At 42.5% G+C, this 20,044-nt stretch overlaps 1 protein-coding gene across 1 annotated transcript in view; it reads right to left on the bottom strand.

Moving 5' to 3' along the window:
- Window positions 1-8,570, bottom strand: part of Galc (galactosylceramidase) — a 48,240-nt gene extending 39,670 nt beyond the window's left edge. Inside the window, exons 1-3 of the mRNA XM_036206218.1 lie at window positions 8,247-8,570; window positions 1,495-1,563; window positions 1,188-1,251 (exon numbers count right to left, since the gene is read on the bottom strand). Coding sequence (XP_036062111.1) covers window positions 1,188-1,251; window positions 1,495-1,563; window positions 8,247-8,447 — 334 coding nt within the window. The 5' untranslated portion in view covers window positions 8,448-8,570. The remainder of the gene's footprint in view (window positions 1-1,187; window positions 1,252-1,494; window positions 1,564-8,246) is intronic.
- Window positions 8,571-20,044: the final 11,474 nt, after the last annotated feature.

A 20,044-nucleotide genomic window follows, 5' to 3' on the forward strand; every position in this document is an offset into this window, starting at 1 on the left:
CAATAACAATACCTATCCAGGCATACCTGTTAAAAAAAAATTACTTCCAGCGAGCTAGAGAGATGCCTCAGCAGTAAAGGCTGCTCTCCCAGAGATCATGGGTTTGGCTCCCAGCACCCATATGAAGGCTTACATCCATCTGAAACTCCAGTCAAAGAGAGTCCAACACCCTCCTCTGGCCTCTGCAGGCACTAGGCACGCACATGGGTATACATATATCCATACAGGCAAAACACTCATACACATAAAATGAAAATACATCTTTTCTTAAAAAAATTGCTTTGAAATTGCTAGCAAGAAGACAAATATACAGAAGATACCCTCAAGTTAATATTAATGGGCCTGGCCTATAATTATTAAGTTAAATATTGAACAGAAGTACTTTAAAATTTGGCTATGATGGTTGAACATTTAATTACTTAATGTGTGTTTGTTTAAAAAAAGCAAGAAAACTATGTGTTTCTAAAATACAGGTTGTATTTTACAATACATGTAAAAGTTAGTAACACCTTAATATTCTATGCACAATTACATTTTTCTTATAATTTTCCATAAAATTCCAAATGTGCATGATTTTTAGAAAACTAGATCTGTTCCTCTAATAATCTTCAACTAAATGAGCGATTTAGAGTCTCAATACTATTTTGAAAATTTTACATTTGACATTAATTTTTAAAAATAAAAATAAGAAAAGCCAGATCAGCAAGACGACTCAGCAGGTAAAGGTGCACGTCACCCAGCCTGATGACTTCAGTTAGATTCCCAGGACCCACATGGGGGGGGGGGGGAGAACTGACTTCCTCAAGCCAACCTCTAGCCTCCACATGCTCACAACCATGAACATACATTCACACACACACACACACACACACACACACACACATACACACACACACATACACACACACACACACACACACACATACACACACACACACATACACACACACATACACACACACATACACACACACACACACACATACACACACACACACACATACACACACACACACACACACACACACACACACACATACACACACACACCAGATAGTGTAAAAGGAGAAAAGCAAAGCATGGTCTGCTGAAGACCAATCAGCCTCAAGCGGGTTGACCCTCCCTACGTCCGTATGTTTACATATAGGTTAAAATGTTGGGGGAACCCATTTCCCAAATTCTCCTACCTGTTGTTTGCCCATCACCACCTATTTCCACTTTTAAACTATGCAAAGAGGCACCAAAGTTTGGCTGTGGGGAAAAAAAAATATCAGTATTATCACTGTGCTCCAGCATGTAAACCTCAAAGCAATCACCATGGAGGTCCTCTTGGCCATACAGACGAGAAGAGGAAAGCCTCAGAAACCAGTTTATTCCAAACATAATCTACCACTGTTTGCAAAAGCTATCAGAGAGCTGATAAATTCTATGGCTGAAATTCACCGTGTACTTTCAAAACATCACAGGCCCCAGTAGATAATCATTGTTCCTTACCTTAAAGAGATAATCCAGTATTTCAGAACGAAAAGGCTCTGGGTAATTTACTAGAAGCCGAGAGGTTGCCTGGGGGGAAAAAAAGTTTTCAAAAATATGAATAAAACAAATATAATCATCAATGCTTGTCTATAGTATTTGCGAGGGCCCACAGAGGTTCCAAAGTGAAGCCTTATTCCATCTTGACTCAAGATCAGAGTCCAAGCTTGTCGCCCCCCTCCCACTCCCCAAGACTGCATATTAGGATGTTTTGGCCAAAGGCATGGTTACCAAGTGTCTTATACTTCAAGGCCTATTTACAGGATGGATGCTTTGCCTTAAGGCATGGTTACCAGTTGTCTTGAGTACTAAAGGAGGTGTTTACACTTATCTGTACTTTGTACCTTGAACAGATAGATGTCCCTGAAAGGGGGAGGTCTTTTTTGCGTGCCCCCCCCCTTCTTTGGGTATAAAAAGGCTGTGAGTAATAAACTCAAGGCATCTGTGGTATTGACCCAGAGCCCTCCCGAAGCTATCCTGTGTCCTTTCCCTAGGCTGTTTGGTCTGTGCCCAATCACTGGTGCACGAGCCTATTGTTTTTCTAAGAGCTAACAGGTTTTCTTATGCTGGTATAAGAGTTGGCTGATTCATCCAGTAACTGATGCAAACAGATGCAGAGATCCACATCCAAGCACCAGAAGTCCAGTCAAAGAGAGGGAAGAGGAATTCTCTGAGCAAAGGGCATCAAGATCATGATGGGGAAACCTACAAAGACAACCAAACCAAACTAGTGGGAACTCATGAAATTTAGACCAATACCTGTGGAGCCTCCATGGGACTGGACTAGGTCCTCTGCATAAGCTAGACAGTTGTGTAGCTTGGTTTGCTTAAGGGGTCCCTTGGCAGTAGGATCAGGATCTATCCCTGGTGTATGAGCTAGCTTTCCAGCACCCATTGCCCATGGTGGGACAGCTTGCACAACTTTGATACAGAGAAAGGGGCTTGGACCTGCCTCTACTGAATGTACCAGGCTCTGCTGACTCCCCATGGGAGCCCTTACCTTTTTGGAGGAAGGAATGGAGGGTGGGTTGTTGGGGGAAGTCTGTGGGAGGAGCAGGAGGAGAGAAGAGATGGGGATCTGTGGTTGGGATGTAAAATGAATAAAAAATTTCTTAATAAAAAAATGTTAACTGAGAGATAAACTTATAATGGTCACTAAAACATTGTGATGGCTAACACTGTCAACATTGTGATGGCTAACACTGTCAACTTCTGGGCATGTCTGTGAGGGAGTTTCTAGATGGAGTTCACTGAGGTGGGAAGGCCCACCCTCAAGTGAGTAGAACCATCTCAGGGGCTAGGGCCTCAAACTGTCCAAAGAGAAGGAAGCTAGCTGAGCATGGGCTATCATCATCTCTTGCTGTCCAGCTGCAAATGCAATGTGAGCAGCCTCATCCTCCTTTCCAACCATGATGGACTAAACCCTCAAACTGGGAGACAAAATAAATCCTTGCTCCCTTGAATTGGGGGGGGGGGGGTATTTTGTCATAGCAACAAGAAAAATAGCTAATGTAAACGTGATTTCAAATTTATTTTGAAACTGAAATATTCTATCTTAAATCACTTATCATTATCTGGGGGCTAGTGCTTTGAGGACCCTATTCCTCACACTGGATTGCCCTGTCCAGCCTTAATACAAGGTGAAGTACCCTACTACAACCTGATATGCCACGTTCTGTGGATATCAGTGGGAGGCCTGAGCTTTCCTGAACAGAAATGGAGGACTGGGTGGGGGCAGGGCAGAGGGGAGGTAGAGGGAGGAGAAAATACTGTTGAGATGTAAAATAAATAAAAATATCTGGAGGCAAGGATAAATGAGATGAATCTCAGACAGTCTTACCCATTGATATGTAATGTAGTAATGCTGAGAAGAAACAGTATTCCCCTAATCTTTATAAATTCCATCTACTACCATTACAATTGACTACACAATTGTCCCCAAGGCAAGGCCATGTGAACAAAAGTGCATACAAGACTGGCAATAGAAAGAATGGAAAAACATATGTAGAAAGTAGAGGTATGGCCTGAAAAAGAGAAAGCCAGTAATGAACCAAAAACCTGTACTTTGGGAGGTCACATCAATGAGTAGGCAAGGCGCTAGACATGAGGTAACCAGGAAGAACTAGAGCTGTGTCTTCATGGTTGTGTCTCCAGTTAGGCAGCAGTAAAAGGCATGATAGAAGCAAGGACCTGAAGCCTGTGTCTTGGTAGCCATGTCTCCTGATGGTCAAAATGCTCCCTTTGTGATCACAAGCATCTGTGAAGCTGAAGTTAGTCTTTCTATCTTATTAAAAACTAGGGTACCAGCCGGGCAGTGGTGGTACACGCCTTTAATCCCAGCACTCAGGAGGCAGAGGCAGGTGCATTTCTGAGTTCGAGGCCAGTCTTGTCTAGAGTGAGTTCTAGGACAGCCAGGGCTACATGGACAAACTCTGTCGTGAGAGAGAGAGAGAGAGAGAGAGAGAGAGAGAGAGAGAGAAACCAAGGGGACCAGGATACTTTCCCAACTGCCTGTCACCTGTACACACTAATGAAAGGGTTGCATCTCCAAAAGACTGTAACTTCATTATAGCATTTTCATTATGGCTTTGACCCCTCTTCGTTCCTACACACACATACTCAAATATTTTTCATGATGATTACGGGACTATCTAGACCTCCACAGTTTAGGAAAGGAAAATGGACCTTATCTACGAATATAGCATCAATCTCATAGTCGTAAAAAACTCTTTAAAATCCACAACATAAAACCCACTGGACTGCTTGCCCCCTTGCCTTTGGGACAGTCTACTGTAGCATCTCCGTGTAGTCTTTGCTTTGCTTTGCTGAATAATCTTTTGCTGAAATTGTGTGTCCGCCCGAATTCTCTCCTTCAAGAATACAAGAGCTAAGGAACGGCCTTTGCCTGGAGACATAGCAAAGGAAATAGGGGTAAGGGTTTTTCAGCATACAACTGGGACTCCACTGCCAATTTGCCAACAATACGACAAGGGTGAGATCCTTGGGTTTTTACAGGGCTCAACCCACCCTAAGTGAGCTCATATATGACACCCTGGTCGGTGCCCCATCTACTTACTCAGACTCACAGTCTTCCTACCCTGTCCCTCTGAGCCACAAACCATGTCATGGAGCACAACAGATCCAAACTAAACAGCCTCTTACCAAATCTGTTCCTTCTACATTCTCTACCTTTGTAAAGAGCAACATCTGTTTGAGCTATAAGCCTGAGGTCACCCCTTTCAACAAACTCATCCTCAGTGACCAAGAGGTCCTCAGGGCTCTCAAATCCATCCCGTACTCTTCAACCCCACTGACTTAACCTAGCCCTCATACTAAAATAAGGAAAACGGCTTAGGGGCTTACCACTCACCTCCCTATATTCTAATCTCCACACTATTTAGCAGTTCAATGTTCTCCAAACAAATGTAATCCTGTCATTATTTCTGCTGAAGTTTCCTGTTCTCTAACAGCTTTCAAAATAAAATTCCAATTGCTTAGTTTTATACTAAAATCTTTTAATAACTTGGATCCAGTTCTGCCAGTTTGCCTATCACTCTCACATTTTTAATCCAGGCACATCAAACTGTCTTTTGTTTCCTGCCTACCTGGACTGTAAACAGCATCTTCATTTTCTAATCAACTCCAATTCAGTATTTAGCCATCATCTCAAAACCCACTTCTTCAGGGAAAGCTGCCTTTGGCCACTCCCCATTGGTCCAAGTACTTCTTTGGGTGACACTGGTACCAGATCTATGTCTCTATTATAACGCTTGTAATCCTACATCCCAATCACTGGTACTGTTTTCACCTTTAAATTCCTTGATATGCTGTCTTCCTCAAGTTCTTGTCCTTAATCCTTGTTATTGAAAGACAGTTATTTAGTGTCTTCTATGGTTTTGTTGCACAGGTACAAGGAACATACGTAGGAGGCTCAAAACTAAGCACAGCATGCATCCTGATTTTCTCACAAGTCATGAGACCATGAGCAAGTACTAAACATTAGGATGTCGAAACATGAAGATGCCCATTAAAAGCACAGCGAGAGCCCAAGTGCATAGTAAGCCCCAGACAAACGGCAGGCTACACACACACACACACACACACACACACACACACACAAACACACACTTTAAAAAAATACATTGTGCTAAAAAAAACCTTACAGCCTAGCAGAGGCTCATATGTCAAAAAACGCATTCATTAAATGAACACTGCATGATAACATAGACTGTCATTACATATGACTGTCATAAGTATTCTTCCTATTTTGTATTATACAATTAGAAAGGCGTAGTTGGTTGCCTGGGAATCCTTTTGCTGCCTGTGCATATCTCAACGCAGAAAGTACCAGGTTTAGAAAAACATCACTACAGTCACACTCGGTGTAAACATTAGGCAATAGACCTAAGTGTTGAAACACCTCATTAAACAGTGAATTTTCAAATTACTAACCGAGGTGCCTAAACCAGGTGTGAAGCTATTTGTAATACCAGGAAGTAGCCTTGGGTACACATGCTCATCACAAGACCTTAAAACAACTTCTCCCTGGTCCCTAAACTATTAGAATAATCACAATTGGCTAATCACACCTGTCCTCACAATGCTACTGCCAGGCAGGTATCTTTGTTCCCTCAGAAAAGAAACTGAAGAAAAGGTAAATGAAATAACTTGCCGGAACCATGAGGTGAACGTCCATACCAGTATGAAAAGCCCACATTTCAACTATGCACCAAAATGCTTTCCTTAAAAATGTGAGGGTGAAATGACAGCAATCTAAATACTGAGTACAAACTGTGCTAGGTAGCAACAGTTACACACACACACACACACACACACACACACACAGAGCCAGTTTAAACTGGTATGCAAATAAAATGTTCAACCATCTTCATTCATTACTGATTGGTCTACTAATTGAGTAACACAGTATAGAGATATTAATAATTGAATATTCTATAAATAAGAATTACCTGCTCTGGGGGCTGGAGAGACGGCAACTCACAGTGACCTACTACTTCTGGCCTTTATAGGCCCCTGCACTCACATGCTCTCACGAGACACACACACACACACACACACACACACACACACACACACAAATTGAAATCACTTTTTAAAAATGAATTTCCTGTTCTAGGTTATTAAGTGATTGTTTTTAAGGACAGAGTTTCATTATGTAGCACTTGGCTGGGAACTGGCTATGTACACCAGTTTGGCCTCAAACTCACAGAGATCCATGTGCCTCTGCCTCCTGAGTACTAGGATCAAAGGTTTACTCCATCCCACCAGGTTATGAAATTATTGATTTTAAATTGAGCTAAATAAGTAAAACTAGAGCTTTTGATTTTTTTATACTTTACTCCATTTTACTGGTACTTTAATTTCTTTTTTAACTTTATCTTCTTTTTTTATTAAGAGATTTTTCTATTCATTTTACATATCAACCACAGATTCCCCTGTCTTCTCTCCTCCCACCCCCCAGCCTTCCCCTCCAACCCATTCCCACCTCCTCCAAGGCAAGGTCTCCCATAGGGAGTCAGCAGAGCCTGGTATATTCAGATGAGGCAGGTCCAAGCCCTTCCTCCATGCACCAAGGCTGCACAAAGTGTCTCACCATTGGCACTAGGCTCCAAAAAGCCAGCTCATGCACTAGAGACAGGTCCTGATCCCACTGCCTGGGGGGCCCCCTAAACAGTTCGAGCTAAACAACTGTCTCACTTATCCAGAGGGTTCAGTACCATGGCGGCTCCTCAGCTACTGGTCCACAGTTCATGTGTTTCCGCTAGTTTGCATAGTTGTCTCTGTACTTTTTTTCTTAAAGCCTATGCAATTATATCTAATATCACAAAGATATCAAAGGGAGAGGTTGAGGCGTTACATGAGATATTTGCTATTTTAAAAACAAACAAACAAACAAACAGTACTGAGAATAAAGAGATTGGTTCATGAGTGGACACACACACACAATGTTGGGATACATAGAACATTATACTGTATTCGTAACTTTTCTGCAGTTGTAAAGTTACTCTAAAGTTTCAATTTTAAGACAAAACCACTTCCCACTCCTGAGATCTTGGGATCAAAAAGAAATCTTTCTCAAGACCTCATCTTTTGAGAAATAACTGGCGTTTATTACAAAGTCAGGCTGGGAGAGGAAGGCAGAGAACTTAAGTTTTTAACCAGCACACCTGATGGTTCTTACGCGCCCCACAGAGCCGGCATTCCCCACCCCTGCACACGGTGCACAGCCTCTGGGCAGTTTCTGTTAGAGGATGAAGGTGGCCCTCTTTAAAAACAATATCCCAGGCAGCGTCGGTCCAGGGAGCAACAGCCACACGGGGAGTCGCTGCTCGAGAAGGGTCCCCATGTGCTGCCGCACTACTGGCCCCCGCTAACGATGCATCCCGCCCGAGGCTTCGCGTTCCCCCTCTAGCTTTTTCTGAGGCGACCCTCGTCGGGCGGGGCAAAGACAGCCCAGCTGGGCGATGCAGGGCGAGCCCCGCGCCCCTCCGCAGCAGACCCCTGGTGAGCTCAGTTCAAGGCTCACCGCTTCCCCGGCTTCATCTCATAGGGGCGTGGAGGAAGCGGCGTCCGTTCGCTGGGCAACGCCGCGGGGGCTTCTGGGAAGGGGCGTCTCCCTCCCCCCTTCTTCCCCCGACCCCGGCGTCCCCAGCGCTCCGGAGCGTCTTTGCCTCCGGACGGCCCGCGCTCACCCCGCCGCCGCTGACTGCGCCGATGCCATCGAACTCCCGGCCCAGCCCGTCGGAGTCGTCGAGCACGTAGGCGCCGCTGGGCGCTAGCAGGGCGCACAACAGCAAGGGCACGGCGACACGGCCTGCCGAGCCCGCGGCGGCGGCGGCGCTCATGACTTTAGCTTGGCGTTGCTGGGTAGCCTTAAGTGACCTGTCAGCCATTGTGCGGGTCACGTGACTGCGGCGCCCCGGGAGGCGGGCCCGATCGCCTCCATGATGAAGAACAGGGGGCGGCTGAGGCAGCTTTGGCCATCTTAAGTAAGGGCGGCAGGCTGTCCGCGCAGCCGCAGTAGTGTTGAGCGGGGGAGAGGTTGGGCGAGCTTTGCCTTGTCACTCCTGTGTCAATGAGGCGGTACGGGTCTGTGCGTGTAATGACTTAGTGACCACTCTTTCTACCTCACCCGATGGATCATGGTAGTGAATGAATGGGAAGAGGATGGTTAACATGTCAAAGAAGACGGCTGTGAGTGGGCCTGCCCTAGTCGCTCATTCTCAGCAGGAAAGAGCAAAGAAGAACACCTGGCTTGAAGCCCCAAACTTAGCCCCTAGCTAAGGGCTCATCTCGGTTTAGTCGATTGCCTTTCGGACCCTGAACTTTTCTAAACCACTAAGAACCGCAAGTCGGGGAGCTCGGGATTAAATAAAATTAAAATAATAGGAACTCAGGAACACTTAGCAAATGCTAGCTGACAGTGTTTCCCATTCAATTAAGCACTCTGCTATATCCAGGGCTTTTAGCCTTAAAAGAGTTAAGAATGTGATTACTCCCCCCAAAAAATGTTGCTATAACATATTGACTGTTTTGAATTAAAAGACCTAAAAAATACAATAGGTCCGGCGTACTCTGACCTTTATTCTGTTTCTTAAAGGAATATGAAAGCCACTTATGAAAGATGCCCTGACTAAAATATCAGGAAGTAGCACTGTTTGCCAATTCTTGTTCCAGTAACCCTTACCTGCCTACTCACTCTCTAGCTACTTAAATACCCTACCAGGTACATCCCAACCCGTGCCTGTAGACCACATGTAGCAGATGTTAGCTATGAAAGCAGCCCACCACAAAATTATGCATAAACTTAACTCAAAACATTATGAGAGTTTTTATGATTTAAAAAAAAAAAAACACCTCAATTGTTCAGGCATCAAGTGTGAAGTCTGTGGGTGACAACATAGTGTCACAATATGAAAAGGCTGGACATGCCTGCTGACCCCTCTGCATTACCATATTTTATAACTTAACTACTTTTTTGGTCTGATTCAGCATATAAGTCATTAACCTGTTGGGGGAGGGGTCTTCATCTTCTTAGGTTATGCCCCTGTGGCCTGTAACTTGAACTTGTATACTTCTGTCCACCTGGTCCTTCACATCAGTTTAATTCTTAGATCCAAGCAGGACCCAAAGATGGCAAAGATACATTTATGCTTCCTTGAACCTATGATAAGCTATCATCCAGTGTCAGTAAACTGATTCCAGGCAGATAACCCCAGATAATTGTTAGGAAAGTTGTGAACCGTCCAGGGAATCCCGATTCTCCTGATATTATAGAAAATTAGAGTGTGAAAGGCTAAAGAGAACTTTTTTCTCTCTCTCTCTCTCTAAAATACCCATTAGTGGGAAGCATAGGATCATTTGAGTTCCCATCTAAGCCTCTGAGACACCAGAATGGCAAGGAGAAGATGGGAACACGAGCCTCAGTATAATTATCTTTTTCCTAAGTTATGCTGTCCCTTAACAGCATGCCTGAATCTTGTGCTTCAGGACAGCTCTCTTAGGTACTTTTCTCATTGCTGAAACAACATACCTGGTAGGAGACATAAGGGAGGCTTTGGCCCAGAGTTGGTTCACTCTTTCCTGGCAGGGAAGTCACACCAGGACCAGCAGGACCCTATGTCACCTGGTTATGTTACATTCGCAGTCAGGAAGCTGAGAGAGGTGAATGCTGGCACTTAGCTTACTTCCTTGTTCTGTACAGGACCCACCACCATCTATAGTGCCAAGCCACATTCAGGCATACCCAGAGGTGGGCTTCGTGGTGGTTCTAGATTCAGTCAAGTTGATAATGAAGATTAACCACCACAAACACAACTATAGGAAATTATATGAAGGGGTAAAATCAAATCACTTGAAAACCCTATCATCAGCCTTATGAGCTCCTGTGATATCTCTATGTTTATTCTGGACAATAGCTCTGTTCATTCTTCTTTAGGTGTATATGTGTGTGCATATGCATGTTTGTACAGGTGTGTGTGTGTGTGTGTGTGTGTGTGTGTGTGTGTGTGTGTTACATAAACATATTTGGGGATATGCACCTGTGTCCTTGAAGAGGCCAGAGTAGGTCTTCAGGTGTCTTGCTCAAGGACTTTCTACCTTATTCTCTTAAGGTAGGATTTCGTACTGAATCAGCAAGTCCCAGTGATCCACCTGACTTCCTCACCCTTCACAGCACTGGGATTACAGGTGCCTGTTGCCATACTCAGCTTTTTATGTGGGTGCTGAGGGTATGAACTGAGGTCCTCATGCTTATGCAGTAAGTGCTCTTACCTACTGAGTCATATTCCCAAGTCTTCCACCTCATTTTTTGAGTCAGGTCTCTCACCGAACCTGGAACTCATATCACAAACATGAAAACAGGAAGTTAGGGCAAGCATACAACATATGCCATCCTGTAGCATTCCCCGTTCCAACTCTTGCTTGGCCACAGATTTTGTGCCATGTGTGAACTATGCAGAATAGGAAACAGAAACCATTAACAGAAAAGGGAGTTTCCCCCAGCCTCCACTCCTCCCCATCCGGGAAGCACCACAGTTCATACATCAAAGAAAACAGCAGTTGTTTCAGATCTCTAATCTATACTCAGGAAACCAACAAGAAAGCATTCTATTTTTTTAAAAATTCATGTATACAAACTGGAAAAGAAAATCTACTATTATGTGAGATAAAGAGAAATCAAAGTTATCAGAAAAGCAATCATGGTCTTAGTTTCTCTTGCATGTGTAGATTCAGGATCAATGAGATAAGACTAGGAGATGAAAGTCAAAGGCCACACATGTCAAAAACACATGTTAAACTGTCTTAAGTTAGAAGTATTCTTGTGTATACTGTTTATGTCCCTGTAACCCTCTCCATTTTATGTTAAAATAAGAGAAAAATCATAATCTTTTGAGAAAGATGAACAATCTTGCCTCTTAAGAAAAATGTGCTGGTTTAGTTTCATAACAGTCTATTGTATCTGTTGTATCACAGTTTACACACACACACACACACACACACACACACACACACACACATTTTCTAAGCAGTGTCCAACACATATACATATTTGGTATATATTTCTTGACTTGAAGTTTTTTTAAAGTCGCTAGTCCCATAAGGAAATAAGATGAGTTATTCACTAAAGGAGTTGGAAACATTCCTTAGAGGCATCCCCAGTGTATGAAAGGATGTGAAGGCCTGTCTCTTCACAGACATCCTGGAATATCTGCTTGTAGGTCTGATCTTTCAACTCTGGATATAGTTGCTTGGTTGCAAATCTGACAGCAGCTTATAAATCAGCTTCTCTCAAAAATTGCATGATTGTGGGCTTGTGAGACAGCTCAGGGCTAAGGGCACCACATACAGAGCCAGAAGGACTAGAGTTTGGATTCTAGTACTTTACAAGTGTGGCATCAGCAGACACCTGTAACTCCCGTGCCTAGTCCTCCAACACCCTTGTCTGGCTGCTCTCTCTGCAAACATGCCGACTCACACACATTAGTGTGCTTGCACTCATGTAAAGGGTCTTTTGCTGTCCCACCAGCCAGCTGCCATATAATGACACAGAGACTTATTATTAATTGTGAAAACTTGGCCTTAGCTGAGGCTTGTCCCACTAGCTCTTATAACTTAAATTAACCCATTTATTTTCATCTACATTCTGTAAAGTGGCTTGTTACTTCATCTCTCCATACCGCTCATGCTGCTTCCTCTGTATCTATCTGGCGACCCACCCTCTTTCTTCTTTCCAGAGTTCTATCTCTGCCCTGAAGGACTACCTATACCTCCTGCCTAGCTATTGGCCATTCAGCTTTTTATTACACCAATCACAGCAATAGATTTTCACACAGTGTACAAATACCCCACAACACACTCACACCGACATATTCATTCACACTGTTAATATATATGTAATATATGATACAGATTTATGGCATGCATGTGTGTGCATGTACTCACATAGACACATAAATTTATGTATCTATGACAAACATAATGGGAACCAGAGAGATGGCTCAGGATTAAGAGCATTGGCTGCTCTTCCAGAGGACCCACTTTCAATTCCCAGTACCCATGTGGTGGATCACAACCATCTGTCACTCCAGTCTCATAGGATTTGACAACCTCTTCTGCCTCTGTGGGCACTGGACATGCAAGTGGTGCACAGGCATACATGCAGACAAAACATTTATACACATATTTTTTAATACATGATGCAGTTCTGTTAACCCAGAGAATGGTTCAGGGAAAAGAATCCACCCTGTGGAATACATGTCCATTGCTTACTGAGCATTTTCTTAAGAATACATGCATATAAAAACATAACTAAGTGTGGTAGCAATATTGGCCCTTAATCTCCAGACAGCTTGGCCTCAAGTCTCTCTCCTTTAACACACTAGGTAGACATTATGGATAAGGCACTTAACCTCTTTGGACTTCAATTTCCCCCTCTATAAGATAATGATGAGAGTGTAGTGATAGGAAGTTCAGTCAAGTTAATACTCATACAGCACTCAGACTAGTGATCAGCATATGGCACACAAGATGCTACAGAGATGAGGTACAGAGTCAACAACAGTGCAACTTTTGAGTGTTCCTCCTTTCTCGCATACCAGCAAATCCAGGGAAAATAGATTTCTGTTATTGCATTGCTCTGGATTTATTACAGAGTGGGAACTGAGTGCTACTTTTTATTTCTCTACTTCTTTTATTAGATGTTTATTTATGTGTGGGGTTGACCACCCATGACACTGTGCACATGTGGAGGTCAGAGGTTCTCTCTGACCACATGGGTCCCAGGGATTGAACTCAGATCATCCAGGATGGTGGTGGGTACCTTTTACCCACGGAGGCATTTCACCAAGGTTCTCTAATCATCTAGACCTATAACTAAATCCCCATAGTAAGAGTGTTGGGAGACAGAGTTATGCCTCCTTCAAGAATGAAGAAACTATAGTCTCCATCTTCCTGCTTCCAGCACAGTAACCAGACTCCTTCAGACAGTTCCTTCAAACTGTCCTTTGACCCTGGAGGGATGACCAGACAGATGCAGAAGATGCAGAGAGGAGAAATCACACGGAACCCCAAGAGTCCAGGGGACTAAGTGCCACAGAGATTCCAGCTAAGGTGGCCTCAAAGGCCCTGTGCAATGGGGTCAGCAGTATCGTCCTAACCTGAAAGCCCAGGTGGGGTGATGGAGTTCTCTGTTCACCAGTTTCCTAAGCCTCATCCTCAGGGCTCTGCACCATTCATGGACCATATCCTGACTGCTTTCCAGGTCACTTTTCGGTGCCGCGTGACCACAGTTTCTGTTGTTTGCAGCAAAGAACCCTGGCTGAATATTAGCTAATGTGATCATTGAAACAAATTTTCCCACTTTGAAAATTGCCTCCTCTACCTGTAGTTCATCTGTCAATGGTGTTTACTGCATGCATCTGCTCAAGTAATAGAACTCTGGGAAGTTTCACTCCCATGCTGTTTCTGTAGTACATTTAGTCTCTTTTCAATTGCCAATACCTTTTTTTTTTCCCCCTGCTCCTGCCAGGAGAGGAATTTAAGAATCTACCTAGCTCCTAGACGTGAAGAAAATGATGGTTTATGTGATACTGACCTTTTTTAATTATTTATTTTTCTGTCACTGTCAAGAAGCAAATTGAGGAGGAAGGGTTTGTTTGTCTTGGAGTTTAAGAGGATATAATTCATCATGATAGGGATGATATGGCATCAGGGTGTGATGTGTGTGACTAGTCACATTGTGTCCACAACCAGGAAACAGACAGTGAACAGAAAATGGGGCCAGGCTATACAAAAGTCAAGACCTGGGGGCTGGAGAGATGGCTCAGAGGTCTTCCAGAGGTCCTGAGTTCAATTCCCAGTAACCACATGGTGGTTCACAACCATCTGTAATGAGATCTGGTGCCCTCTTCTGTGTGTGTATATATATATCTTAAAAACAAAAGTCAAGACCCATCTCACTGGCTCACTTCCTCCAGCAAAGCTCCACCTTTTAGGGGTTCCACAACCTTCCCCCAAACAAGGGAACAAGCACTCAAACATGTAAGGCTCTGCAAAGCATTTCATGTTCAAACCAGTGCAGTTCAAGAGGGAGATTATTTCAACATTCAGCATGATGCTGCCCAAACAGAGAGAGAACACCAAACACAGGCATCATTTAAACTTTTCTATTAGACACATTAATGTTAAAACAGAACATTAACCTCAATGGTGTATTTTATTTAACCCCAGATATCCAGAATATTACCATCACAGTATTAATTAATATAAACATTTAACCTATATCCTTTTCTTCACACTTAATTTTCTAAGGGCCTATACTTTATGCATATGTCACATCTTTTCTTCAGTTGCCTCTTGAATCTCAATCCTTTCCCCTCCCCATTACTTTCTGCAACAAACACAAAATGACTAATTGAATATGTAAAAAGAAATCAAAATGAGAATACAGAGCAGGACATCAGAACTTGATCCTGCCATATTTACTTGCTGCTTTAATCTTGGAAACTGTAGCAGACAAGTGATGCAGCTTCAAGCCAACCAAAAGAGCCTTCATCAGCAGAATCGTCATCCACACTGTCTGGCCCATGGAGAAGCTGCAACCCAGCAGGTCCACATACTTTTGCCTTGTTTCCTATTTTAAGCCCAAGTGCACTGCCTCTGGCTGATGTTGGATGCCCACGTTGTGATCACAGGAGACAAGAAAACTGGCCAAGAACTCTGACTCCATAAATCCAGTGTTCTGAATAACTGTTCATTGATTTGGCCTTTATATTGTTAAAATGCCTCGGCGTCTCAGGGCTCTGAAGTTTCTAACTATTCACGAAGTATTCCTGTAATTAAAATATGATGCTACTATATTTTTAACTAAACAAGATGCAGAAACCATGAAAGTTGGTGAATGTCTTCTTGTGTGAAGTAAGCGACTTTTTGTCATAGTCCACTGACATTTTTTCCTTATTTAAGCAGAAGTGAAAGCTGTATTTCTCGTGTTCTCTAACTACATCCTCTTTTTTTTTTTTTTAAGAGTAAAGTACATAGATTTGACGTGGGTGTAAAAATACTCTTTCTCTAAAAACAGAAGTGTGGTCTATCTAGGTAAAATTAGATATTATGTGAATCATGAAGTAGGAAAAATAGTTAGGCAAGTGTGCAAAACCAAGCCGAAAAAGAGATTTAGGGATTGCAGTCATGAGTAAACAGAAATCATTATTTTCATTTTATTAAAATTTTGAATTTTTTTCTGTATGTCTGTTTATGTGCATGTATGTGTGTTCATATGGGAGCAGATTCATATGTGTGTACACTTGTGCACATGCATGTGTCAGTCTGAGAGTTACCCCAGGGATTGCTTCTCAGGCACCATCAACCTTTTCTTTTTTCTTCTTTTTTAAAATTTTCAGACAATCTTTTCCTTACCTGGAACTGCCTTCCAAATACTGAGATTACAATCAAGCACCACCAGAATTGGCTTTTTTGACTTCGATGCTGAGGATCCAACTCAGATCCCCATGGATACAAGGGGAGCATCATGTTAAGTGAGCACCACCACCCCTGGCCCTGAAGACTTGGGTCATTCATTTTTTTCTACATTTTCCTAAATTTTTCATCATCTCAATGGCAATATATCCTGAAGTTTTCAGTTACTACATGCTTTTTACAAATTCTTGAGTACTTTACAAATGCATTGTTTTAATGGTTCATTTGTTTGTTTGCTTGTTTGTTTGTTGAAACAGGGTTTCTATGCATCCCTGGGGGTCCTGGAACTTGCTCTGTAGACAAGGCTGTCCTCATACTCAGAGATCCGCCTACCTCTACCTCCTGGGTGCTGGGATTAAAGGAGTATGCCACCAAAGCCAGACATATTTTTATGATTCTTAAAGAAACTTTCAAAAGCCTTCACAATTCTTATATATCCTAGGCAACTCCAAGATGAAAAGTCTCAGCTATATCACAAGATCGCATTTTTCCATCTACCAACACAGACTTGGCATATCCTGACTAGAGCCTAAAAATAAGTTAGAATTTTACATCCTAAATTGATTTCATACTTAAAAAATAATATTCCTGCCTTCATTTCTAATCAAAGTTTATTGGGATGCAGCTTAAAAATTATGTCTAACTTTTCTTTTCTCCAATGTAGGATGTTCTAGAAACTAATTTCATTTCCTATTAAACCACTTATAGATGCACCTTGTTAAAGTACTGCATTAGCCTTTAAAAAGTAATAATCTATACCACTCACAAACAAATTTTCAAATTTCATGCATATCTATTTGCCCAACCCAATCACATCAGTTGCTTTTAGCAATCACTGTTTTCTATTCTCAGAGGGCTACTAGAAGATAAAATGCTTCCATAATCAAATACCACACATCCAACCCTATTTGTCCCCCGGAAGGAAAAGGGTTTCACAAAGGTGGCTATCTTGACCTACTCATATCCCCACCCATGTTTGCCATTAAGCCACAGTATTCACCATAACCACTCTACTACCTCTGGTTTTTTTTTTTTCCCATGAACCAATTCACCCCAAATTGGTCCACAGTACCCTTTCTGTTCTCACATATCCAAATGACTCATACTGCCTTATGCAAGCCTATCTAGAAGTGCTTATCTATGCTTCTTTTGCATCCATGTTGTAACTGTGTGGTCCTCTCTTTCATGGTAGTATCTCCTTTCTAGGTAATAGTCAGGGCCTTTGTAGATGCCCCCACAGTCACTGCACAGTAGGAATATAATGGATAGATATATTGGCAGGACAAATAAATGATTGGACTAAACAGTTGCAACATATCATATTGAGTACAGCATAACTATCAGAGTCTAAAAAGATGACTCAGTAGGTAAGAGTGCACAGCATGAGGATCCGAGTTGGGGTCTCAGTGGTTAAGTAAAAAGCTGTGCATAATAGCTATGTGCATGCCTGTAATGCCAACTCAGTGGGGCAAGCTGAGGCAGGAAGATTGCTGGAGCTTGCTAGCCACTAATCTACTTCCAGGGTCAGCAAGAGACCCTGTCTCAAAGGAATAGGGCAGAGAGAAAAACAAAGCAAGACACTTGACATCCTTCTCTGGCTTCCAAAAATATGGACCCAGGTGACACACCTGTGCTGCACACACGTGTGCATACACCACTCATGCATACATATACAGGAAAAGAAAAAGGCATACATGTAACTCTACATGTATAATTAAGATACAGAGAAAAATGAGTTCAGAAAATTACGCCACAATAAATGATCCAAACATCATTTAAAGTACTGAAGGGATCCTTTTGTTTGAACTCAGATAATGTAAGCTTTCTCATTAGGCAGCTGCTTCCTCATTGGTTTATGACAAAATATGAGTGCAATTTCCTGTCCCCGCAACACTACTGGTTTCTCTCCTTGATACAAGCAGATTTGCCAGCCTCCTCAGTCCAGAGCAGCATCACTCCCGAAACGGGTGAGTATGAGCGTAAAGATTAGAACAGAGTTCAAAGTAGACAGAGGACTTTGGCATAATGATTAGCAGTGTTTGTAACATTTCGTCTGGTTTGGGTTTTGTGAATGTAAGACCAAGCTTTGTAAGCGAGATGGAAATGAGGAAGACACATGGTTTCCTCCACTTTGAGTGGTGGTAAGACGATATCAGAACTCAAACTTCAAACTAGTCAGGTGAAGAGATGGGTATAGCAAAGGACAGTGCGTGTGCTCAGTTTCTCTTCAGGACACAGTGTATTGGGAAACTGGTAGTTTAGGAAGAGTCTCTGCCAGCCTGGGTGGTATAGCTGCCTGCTACTAGTTCCTCACCAGTACAGTGATCTAAGAATAGCTTTTAGATTCATCAGAAATCATGGGAGGTTAGAAATGTATTGTTTCCAGTGTCAGTAAGCATCAGTGGTAATTACTTGTTGATCATGTCTTATAGTGCCAGGGACATGTGGAGACCCATTAGCAGCAAGTCTGCTTACAGGTGAAAGCAAGTGTCTCTGTAACGCTGTATGAGAACAGTTTGCTTTTAGTTATTGTCATCAGTTATTTATATTACTTTTCAAGCTGTGCTGTAGACTGTCTTTTGGACACTTCACAAAGTTTAAAATTAGGTCATCCATCTTGTCAGTGAGGGTGGCAAAAATGATTTCCTCAAAATTTCATTAAAGCAGCCTAAATAATATTTGGAAAAATAGATAATGGGATTTGTTTACCCCATTGGTTTGTAGCTGCATTTCCATTGAACGAGCAAGTGCTGTCGGCTGCAATGCTTGGCATCATTCGCACCAGGTCCCTTAGGCTGCCCTGTGATGTTCTTGCAGTAGGAGGGAGAGCAGTCCATTGCTAACATCAACAGATGGAGAGGGCTTTCCATGTGCTAGGTTCTTGGCCTCATGGGCAACCCAACAACATGAGCACTAACATACGTGGGAGGAAACCAACTCGGAAGAACCACAGTTCTTTGAGCTTTCAGAACCTTTAAAAAGGCAACCACAAGCTTCTGCTGCCTCTGTTGCACAACAGACAAGATACTATCTGCTTCATCAAGCCATCCTGGCTCGTGGTTGCTCTCAGCAAGGCAGGAAGAACTTTGATAGCTAAAGAAATGCCGTCTGTTGAGAACTCTAAAACCTCCCTAAAACAATTTTCTGTCTTATGCTTTTGTAGAGAAAAACATATATCTAGTAACACAAAAAAGAGGCCCCCTTTGCCCCACCTTCTATCCTTGGTTGTGGTCTCAGGAGAGGAGACTTTTATAGTTTAGGTGGTTTCCCTCAGATCTGTAAGCCTACCCAAGGGTGTGATGCTGACATTCATGAGAGCCTGTCCTTAGCAGGCTATGCAGTCCTTCATGTGGTTCAGATCATAGGATGCCATTTTCTATCTTCACCAAGAGCTTTTCAAGAGTTCTTCAAGAAGTGAAGAGTAAATTTTCCAAGTAGTAGTTACCTGCAAATGTCTAGGCTTTGCTGCAGTTCTTGTAATTTAATCGTTGGGAATATAAATAGAGGATGACATCCATTTTCTTGGAATATAGAAACATGAACATGTCATCTGGTTTCAGGGATTGCTGTTGATAAGCCATCTGTCAGTCTGAAATGCAACCTTTGGACATAAGCCATCTCTCTTCTCTGGCTCTTTTCTCCCCCTTAGACTTGGTCTCTTCAGTTTGATCACAGTGTGTCTAAGTATCAATGTTCCACTTTGTCCCATCTGACACTTACTAAGCTTCACAGGTCAGGGAGATTCGTGCCCCTTGTCAGTTCCAGAAATCAATCAGTGGTTCTATTTGTGAACATTGCTTTCCACTGATCTCCCTTTTCTTGCTTTCTGGATCTTGAGTTACATATGTTCTGATCTTTTCAGTTTACTCTCCATGGATCTTTGCTGTTTTCCTATTTCTTTTACACTGATAATTTTGTTTGATTTCTTTAGTTTTATGTACTATTGTTCTCTTCTAAGTAATTTTCACTGTTACATTTTTATTTCAATAAAATCTATTCTAATTTTAAAAGA

This window comes from Onychomys torridus, chromosome 14 (assembly GCF_903995425.1).
Source record: "Onychomys torridus chromosome 14, mOncTor1.1, whole genome shotgun sequence".
In the NCBI taxonomy this organism is placed as follows: Eukaryota; Metazoa; Chordata; class Mammalia; order Rodentia; family Cricetidae; genus Onychomys; species Onychomys torridus.